This window comes from Fopius arisanus, unplaced genomic scaffold (genome assembly GCF_000806365.1).
Source record: "Fopius arisanus strain USDA-PBARC FA_bdor unplaced genomic scaffold, ASM80636v1 scaffold00076, whole genome shotgun sequence".
Classification (NCBI taxonomy): domain Eukaryota; kingdom Metazoa; phylum Arthropoda; class Insecta; order Hymenoptera; family Braconidae; genus Fopius; species Fopius arisanus.
The window spans coordinates 241,559-250,348 of NW_011887815.1; the positions used below are offsets into that span (position 1 = coordinate 241,559).

Below are 8,790 nucleotides of genomic sequence, written 5' to 3' on the forward strand. Positions count from 1 at the left end.
TTTTCGTTTGTAGTATTTCGTGGTGTACGGTGTAAATACCATAATGCAGTCAACTTTGAGATTGTCTCGATGTACAAGACTTTTGAGCATTCAGAAAAACTCGAAACAATTGTCAAAGAGTCTTGCCACACCACCTGTGGGTCATCAGAGGTGTATGAAGTATGAAGAGTTATTGCCGGAAAAGGATGAGTTTCAATCTAGACACATTGGCCCTAGGGATTGCGATCAACTGGAAATGTTGAAAGCAATTGGTTTCCAGGTGAATTTAATTGTTTTTTTGCCTTGGAACTAATTTTTTATTCAATCGTTAATTTATAGTCATTAGAAGATCTGACAAAAACTGCAGTTCCTGCTCGAATCAGACGGGATAAGGACTTGGATATCGCAAGTCCTATGAGTAAGTCGAATTGCAAATTGACGTATAATTTATTTCTCCAGTTTTTATTTTATTTTTTAATAATTGAGAATCTAACGATTTCAATTATGACTATATTGAATCCTTCATCAATTTCTCATTGCTTTGAAAGTCGAAGAAAAAAATTGGTCCTCTAAATTAATTGATATTGAATATAAAGAAATATTTTGTAATTGCAATTGCACGCGGAATATAATTCCGATTCAGCTTGTACGTCACCGAATTGGCAATCAATAATATTTTCCCAATAATATTTATCTATGCAATTGAAATGAGATCTCATGACAGCCGTGATGTCTCAATTTTCCTTCAACTCTCAATATCTCCAACTTTCCTTGCGTACGTTGCGTGACAAATGGTCGATAAACCGATAATAATATCTTGGATCAGAGGTCATGCTCGTGTTTCTCAAATCTTAATTCACGTGATATTCAATGAAGCAAAGCATTCCCACTTATTTACCCATCTATCAAAATCCTGATTTATCCACTAACTATATTGAACATCTTATTCACGCGACGCACAATTTTTTAGCTGAATATGCGTTGATGAAGAAAATAACACAGATGTCTACGAAAAATGAAGTTTGGAGAACGTACATCGGAATGGGGTATTACAATTGCTGTGTTCCACCCACAATAATGAGGAATATATTCGAGAATCCTGGATGGTAAATTTCACTAATTTGCAATTTAAATCTTCTGGGAATGGATGACTCATTCATTAGCTTCTAATTTTTTCCAAAAAAAAAACAACTACGTGTGAAATATTTTCCATTTCCTCTCTTAATTTCCAAATTTTATTGCTTTTACAGTCAGTACTCGTAATAATCATTAAATTTCTTATAATTCTTTATAAAAAAATGGAGAAGTAAGGGATTCCATTGATTAATGAATTAGCCCACTTGAATGAAAATCACTAGGACAACCCAATACACCCCGTACCAGCCAGAAATAGCTCAGGGACGTCTTGAGAGTCTCTTGAATTACCAAACAATGATTTGTGACATGACTGGAATGGAAGTTGCCAATGCTTCACTGCTGGACGAGGGTACAGCTGCAGCCGAGGCCCTAGCTCTGGCCCATCGTCACAATAAGCGGAAAAAGCTCTTCGTATCAGATAAAGTTCACCCTCAAACGATCAGTGTAATTGCAACTCGAATTGGCTCACTTGGTCTCACCCTCGAAGTCGGTGACGTCTTCAACGTGGACACGAGCTCCAAAGAAGTCGCTGGAATATTGCTACAGTATCCAGACACAACTGGTGCTATTCACAATTATGGAGAAGTCGTAAATAAAGCGCACGCCGATGGGGTAATTTAACTCCTGATTATCGATATTTTTAATATTTTTTTTTGCAATCCAATGCGATGGATATTGTAAAGTACTTCAATATTCTTCTGCAATCTCCTTTCAGACATTAGTATGCGCAGCAGCGGATCTGCTGTCTCTAGCGATTCTCCAACCCCCAGGTGAATTCGGCGTTGACATTTGCATTGGTACAAGCCAGCGATTTGGTGTACCCCTGGGATACGGTGGTCCCCACGCCGGATTTTTTGCGTGTCGCAAGAATTTCGTTAGGTTGATGCCAGGAAGAATGATCGGTGTAACTAGAGATGCAGACGGCAAAGAAGCGTACAGACTGGCCCTTCAAACACGAGAGCAGCACATCAGAAGGGACAAAGCTACGAGTAACATCTGTACGGCCCAAGCGTTATTAGCAAACATGTCTACAATGTATGCAGTCTACCATGGCCCTGAGGGGATCAGAAAAATCTCCACGAGGGTCCATCACTTGACATCAGTGCTGGCCAGGGGCCTGGAGCTCTCAGGAAATAAAATGAGTAATGAAATTTTCTTTGACACCATTACAGTGACACCGAGGGAGTCCCTCGAGGTGATCAAAAAGAATTGTGAGGCCATGAAAATCAATCTGAGGTACAATGACGATGGCACTGTCGGCATATCCCTGGATGAGACTAGTCTTCCAGAGGATATCGATGACCTCTTCAAAGTATTTAGCTCAAATCAGACTGTTCAAGGAATTCTGGATACACAGGCTCTAGAAAGCGATTTATTGAAATCATCATTTAAACGTAAGACTGCGTACTTGGAACATCCAGTATTCAATATGCATCACTCTGAGACGAGAATCGTGCGTTATATGAAGGCATTGGAGAACAAGGATGTGTCATTGGTGCACAGTATGATACCGCTGGTGAGTCATTTCGATGCCCCAATAATATGAGTACTAGTTTCTATATATTTTTTTCAAACGTTCAGGGTTCCTGCACCATGAAACTCAACTCAACCACTGAGATGATGCCGTGCAGTCTCCCAGGTTTCACTGACATGCATCCATTCGCTCCAGTGGAGCAAGCCCTCGGATACAAAGAGCTCTTCACCCAACTCGAGGCAGATCTTTGTGCCATCACCGGTTACGATGGCATAAGCTTTCAGCCGAACAGCGGAGCCCAAGGGGAATACGCAGGACTGCGTGCAATTCAGTGTTACCACGAGTCTCGTAATGACCGGGATCGAAAGGTCTGTCTCATTCCGATATCAGCCCATGGGACAAATCCGGCTTCAGCGCAAATGGCAGGCATGCAGGTAGAGCCGATTTTTGTCAGGAAGGACGGATCCGTGGATACTGTACACCTTAAGGAGATGATAGACAGATATCGAAAGGATCTATCCTGCCTCATGATAACGTACCCATCCACCAATGGCGTCTTCGAGGAGACAATTTTAGATGTCTGTGATATGGTACATGAGGCTGGGGGTCAGGTATATCTCGATGGGGCCAATATGAACGCTCAGGTGGGCCTTTGCAGACCTGGGGACTACGGTAGTGACGTCTCGCACCTGAATCTTCACAAGACATTCTGCATTCCCCATGGGGGAGGGGGTCCTGGTATGGGGCCCATCGGCGTCAAACGTCACCTGATGCCCTTTCTCCCTCGACACCCAGTCATTGACTCACCTAGAAAGGGATTTCCTGCTGACCTTGGGACAGTCTCGGCAGCCCCATTCGGGTCGTCGGCAATCCTCCCCATCTCCTGGGCGTACATCAAAATGATGGGGCCCAAGGGACTACGCAAGGCCACACAAATTGCCATCCTCAATGCCAATTACATGAGCAAACGACTGGAGAATTATTACAATACTCTTTACAAAGGGGAGACTGGACTCGTTGCTCACGAATTCATTATTGATATCAGGGATTTCAAGAAGACAGCTAATATCGAAGCTGTTGATGTCGCTAAGCGCCTCATGGACTATGGATTTCATGCACCCACTATGAGCTGGCCTGTTGCTGGAACTCTCATGGTCGAACCCACGGAGTCGGAGGATAAAATTGAATTGGACAGATTTTGTGATGCCTTGATAGGTGAGAATTTGTCAGTTGAGTTTTTTAATGCGAAGAATGACATGAGGTATTGATTTGAATGTTTATTTTCTCGTTCCAGCTATTAGAGGGGAAATCCAAGATATTCAAGATGGGAAGATGGATGCCGATATTAATCCATTGAAAATGGCGCCACACACCCAGGAACAGGTAATCAGTTCCAGTTGGAATAGGCCTTACTCTCGAGAAGTCGCTGCATTTCCTCAGGTACCATTCACCGACTTTCCGACTGACGAAAAAACTACTCACAATTTTCTATTCATTCGATGATTATCTATGTACTTACCATAATTTCCAGACATCCACGAAGACACCAAAAATCTGGCCGAGTGTTGGTAGAATTGATGACATCTACGGCGACAAAAATCTATTCTGCACTTGTCCACCGATTCTCCAGCAACAATAGGACTCACCATAAATGTTCTTTTCATATTTATTTTTATAAACCATCATAGATATCGTCATTAAATATATAATTTACCGCCCACTATTTCACTTAATTATCGAAATTTCAACAACATGGTCAAATGCTTTTTATAGTCTTTCTTAGAAAGAAAACATATTTTTTCAAAAATACATTTAAACATTGAACGAAAGAGAAGAGGATCGAGACATTGATTAGAGGCCAGGCATTATGTACGCGATATTATCGAGAATTTCGGATAGGGTGTCAGCCTCTGTTCCATTGGCTTCTGGGACCTGTTGGGTAAGGCACATGAGAGGACCCAGGGCACAGAGGAAGGAGTCTAAAAGTACAGACAAACTACCAGAGACAGCAATTTGGCCATCGTGCTCCTTCAGTCGTTCGCCAATTATTGTTAGACTTTCACCGAGGAGTTTTAAATGGGCAGCTACATCCAGGGGCTGGGTACCAGCAACTTTGTATGCTCCAGGACCACTTGACAGCTCGTGGGATTCTCTGCTGTGTCGAGGGGACGGAGAGAAGTCAGGACTTTTCGCAGAACGTGAGGGTGATGACAGCTGTAGGATTTTTTTGGGACTCGAAGACTTCTGTGGCTTTCCATTCACTACAACGGAATGAAAAATATTTTTAGGACAATGAGGACTCGAATTATGAGTAAAAGAGAATTCAGACTGAGCAATACCTGCTTTGTTGATGAATTTCTTACGAGTGCTACTGGGTGGAGACAGTTTCCACGCAGATAGTTCTTTGAGAGTTGCCTGGGCATTCGGTTTTGAGGCCAAACGTTTTGCTCTTCTTCGCCAGTTGTATTTCTCGAGATTTGGAACAGTTGCCCATAATTCACCGAGACGTTTTGAAATTGCTGCGAAATCCATCGATGAATTTTGCTCTAGTAACTCTTGTCTCACTTCTTTAGCCCAGAGCATGTAAGCTGTGAATCTTGTCTTCTGAAATGTAGAATTCGAAAATATAGTCTTAATGTCCTGAAATGTATTTTTTTTTTTAATTATTCCAACTCACTCCTTTGTCTTTCCTTTGTGCCTTCATCCTCCCGATGATTTTCCCGTTCTTAATAATTAATTTCTTCTTGCTCTTCTCCAGCATGTAGAGACTATTAGCTTGTGAAGATGTCTCCTGCTCAGGAGGTTCCAGTCTTTTGAACCCACCAGTCTCCTTCTCATCGATCATCAATGGATCAACCTCTTCCTCACTCGCTGATTCCATCGAGAATTTATCGTCATCATTGAGATCGTCTGCATCTTCAGAGTCTGAAGATGGACCTTCAGTTGCAGCATCGAAAGGAATTTCTTCTTTCACTGGATTTTGAGGTGACACCTGTGTTCCTGAATTCTTTCTAACACGATTGACAGTTGGAGTAGTGGTTTGTGCTGGAGATTGCTCTCTTTCTCTCTGGCTCTGTTGGGCCTCAAATCGCTCAAGCATCTGCTGGGCATGGAGCTGCTGCTGAGCTTTCTGCTGACGTTTCAATTTACTGTCAGCAAGATCATCCGGGGATTCGAAATCCGTCAGTTTTGAGGACTTTTTTCGAACTCTGCCACTTCGTGACACCCCAGTGACTTCCAGCTCTGCAGGGGGAAATAAATAATTATAGATAACTAATGCTTTGATGATTAATCAATGTCATTAACACTCTCAAATCATTTCCTCATGATCTTTAATGGTAAAATCGAAATCCGTCAGTATTACGGATTAAAATCGATGTATGAACTGAAAACTAGAAAAATCAATTCTTCTCGTTTTACAATTTCGCTACGAACACCGGAAAATAGTGAATGGCGTACACATCACCGAAATGAGTAACTAGGGTAACGTTTCCTTTACGACTTTATGGTCTCAGACATTTTTCATCCAAATTAAAGTTCCCCAACCTGGTGGACAAGTATTACAGTTTAGGGTGGCGCGGATTTTCGGAGGGAGATGGAAAATTCAATTTATCTCATTTCAGATATGTTTATAGGGGGTGCTTATACTATTCACAACACTGTGAACATAACCTAAAAATTACCCCACAACAATGTCACCGAAACGACTTATTCAAGAATACCCTGTTGAAAATATCTACCCAGTAATGATGAATGATAATTAATTAGGCGGATTAATGAGGGATCATCATGATCTTCGTTTTTACCATCTTGTTTCGGACGCTTTGGCGACGCAAACATCTCCATCGGGCGGGACAACGGGGTTTGTGGTTTTTTCCGTTGAGGTGTCTTCTCCGTTTTCGATTTAGAAATGTCACTGTGCAACATGTTGAATTTGTAAGATATCAATCGAATCTTCAGTGCAGAGTTGTAACAATTAACTCAGATAATTGAGACTATCGAACCAACAACACAAATACCTTGACGTAATTATTGTTGCAATGTTTTTTTTTATCCTTCAAAAACGCTGTGCATGTTTGAGTGCTGATAGTCACCCATTGGTGGAGAGATACGAACTTGTGTTATTTCACACTGAACTAAAATTGCAATATATACGAGAGAGATGTATTCCCGCGTTGTGTATTTGGCGGGAGGGAAACGCTCTGATAACAGATAGTCGATAGCAAAGGGCAAAGAAGATAGACCTTGGCAGAGGCCCCGGTCGAGGGGCTAGGGCCACTCTAGGAATTTTAGTACCAACCCCACACGAGAGAGGGTACGACGATCGAGTCGTTGGATAAAATATGTATGTTGGATAACATATGTCTCAATTGGCATGCTCTCCTGACACTTTTTCAAAAATTTTGAATTTTCAAATGTCCGTGAATACTTCCTCGATTTTCATGCTCCACTGATACATTTCCGGAAATTTCGAATTTTTCAAGCCCAGTTAATACCTCCTCGATTTTCATGCTCCCTTGATACTTTTATAAAAATTTGGAGGTTTCAAATTTCAGTCAATACCTCCTCCATTTTCATGCGCCCCTGATAAATTTTTGAAAATTTCGAATTTTCAAATTTCGGTGAATACCTGCTCGATTTTTATGCTCCTCTGATATTTTTTTGAAAATTTGGTATTTTTCAATTTCAGTGAATACCTCCTTAATTGTGATGCTCCCCTGATACTCTTCTAAAAATTTTGAATCTTCAAATTTCCGTGAATAAAAATTGAGGAGGTATTCACTGGAATTGCAAAAAATTCAAATTTTTCAGAAATGTATCAGTGGCGCATGAAAATGGAGGAGATTTTCAGTAAAATATGAAACTTCGAAAATTTTGAAAAAGTATCAGGGGAGCATCAACATTGAGGAGGTATTTACTGGAATTGAAAAATTCGAAATTTTCAAAAATGTATCAGGGGAGCATAAAGATGGAGGAGGTTTCCACTGAAATGTGAACATTCGAAATTTTAGAAAAAGTATCAGAGGAGCATGAAAATCAAGAAGCTATTCCCTGAAATTTGAAAATTCGAAATTTTCAAAAAAATATCAGGTGAGTATGAAAAATGGAGGAGGTTTTCACTGAAATGTGAAAATTCGAAATTGTTGAAAAAATATCAGAGGAATATGAAAATCGAGAAGGTATTCACGGAAATTTAAAAATTCAAAATTTTTGGAAAAGTATTAGGAGAGCATGGATTCGAGGAGGTATTCACTGCAATTGAAAAATTCGAAATTTTCGAAAAAGTATCAGGGGACTATGAAAATCGAGGAGGTATTCACGGAAATTCGAAAATTCGAAATTTTCAAAAAGGTATCAGGAGAGCATCTGGTGCCCTCTCTCTCTTGGGGTGAGGTACTACAATGTCGGTGGGGTCACTCAAACCCCCAGAACTGAGCTTCTACTTTAGGCAAACCCCTCTGATTTTTATTTTATCATTTTTCCCCCGGGTATCTCAAATATTCTTTTTTCCATTAGAGTAAGCCGTGGGATGTTTAGAAAGTCGATTTTTAAAAAAGTCATTTTCCTCCCTCAAAGACTGTATCCAGCCTCGGGGTGGATGCTGAAAAAAAAATTTGATTTTGACCCGATCAAATAAAATGCTCTTTGTTCTGTTAGACAGAGCAGTAACTTATTCTTGGGAGTTTTCCCGGGAAAAGTCGATTAAAAAGTCACTTCCCGTGCCCAAAGGCCACATCGCCTGGGGCTCCAGTGGAAAATTTATGTTTGTATTTTTGCCGGATCTGAGAGTTTTCTTATCATCTACGAGGTGAAAATATATAAAATCAACCGTTACTTGATAGAAAAATTGGATTTTGTAAAAAAAAAAGTTACTTCCTTCCCTAAAGATCCTATATCAGGCCCTTGGGACTTGGACAAATAAAAAATTCCTTCGTCACAGTATTTCCTCTCATCCACGAGTTTCACTTGTAAAAAAATCCGATTCTCACTCGTGGAAAAAGTAATTGATCGAAGAAAATAAAAGTTGGAATATTCCCCATCGATTTTGAATTAAACTCCGAATCCCGCAAAACCATCGGAAGCTCCGTATAAAGGTAAATTGAACTCGCCTCATAAAGTTCGATCGTTAACCCAGCAAATATGATTACATCTGAATTAATTAAAATGTTTTACCGTTGATTAAGAACGACTGTGAACGA

The 8,790-nt window shown here is 40.5% G+C and overlaps 2 protein-coding genes across 3 annotated transcripts; one reads left to right on the forward strand and one right to left on the reverse strand.

Moving 5' to 3' along the window:
- The first annotated feature begins 8 nt into the window (after positions 1 to 8).
- On the forward strand, positions 9 to 4,262 carry LOC105269895 (glycine dehydrogenase (decarboxylating), mitochondrial). The gene is made up of 8 exons (XM_011310489.1): positions 9 to 259; positions 319 to 397; positions 950 to 1,085; positions 1,338 to 1,728; positions 1,832 to 2,632; positions 2,698 to 3,805; positions 3,885 to 4,030; positions 4,122 to 4,262. Exons 1-8 carry the CDS (start codon positions 44 to 46, stop codon positions 4,227 to 4,229), a joined length of 2,985 nt encoding a protein of 994 aa, XP_011308791.1. The 5' UTR covers positions 9 to 43; the 3' UTR covers positions 4,230 to 4,262.
- A 27-nt stretch (positions 4,263 to 4,289) lies between these two features.
- Positions 4,290 to 6,805, reverse strand: LOC105269896 (HMG box-containing protein 4-like). Of its 2 annotated transcripts, XM_011310491.1 has the most exons (5): positions 6,610 to 6,805; positions 6,397 to 6,506; positions 5,268 to 5,833; positions 4,930 to 5,194; positions 4,290 to 4,851 (listed from the first exon to the last, which is right to left on the reverse strand). In XM_011310491.1, exons 2-5 carry the CDS (start codon positions 6,434 to 6,436, stop codon positions 4,442 to 4,444), a joined length of 1,281 nt encoding a protein of 426 aa, XP_011308793.1. In that variant the 5' UTR covers positions 6,437 to 6,506; positions 6,610 to 6,805; the 3' UTR covers positions 4,290 to 4,441. The 2 variants fall into 2 exon arrangements, with proteins under 2 accessions (XP_011308793.1, XP_011308792.1); XM_011310490.1 differs by having other exon boundaries at positions 6,397 to 6,805.
- Positions 6,806 to 8,790: the final 1,985 nt, after the last annotated feature.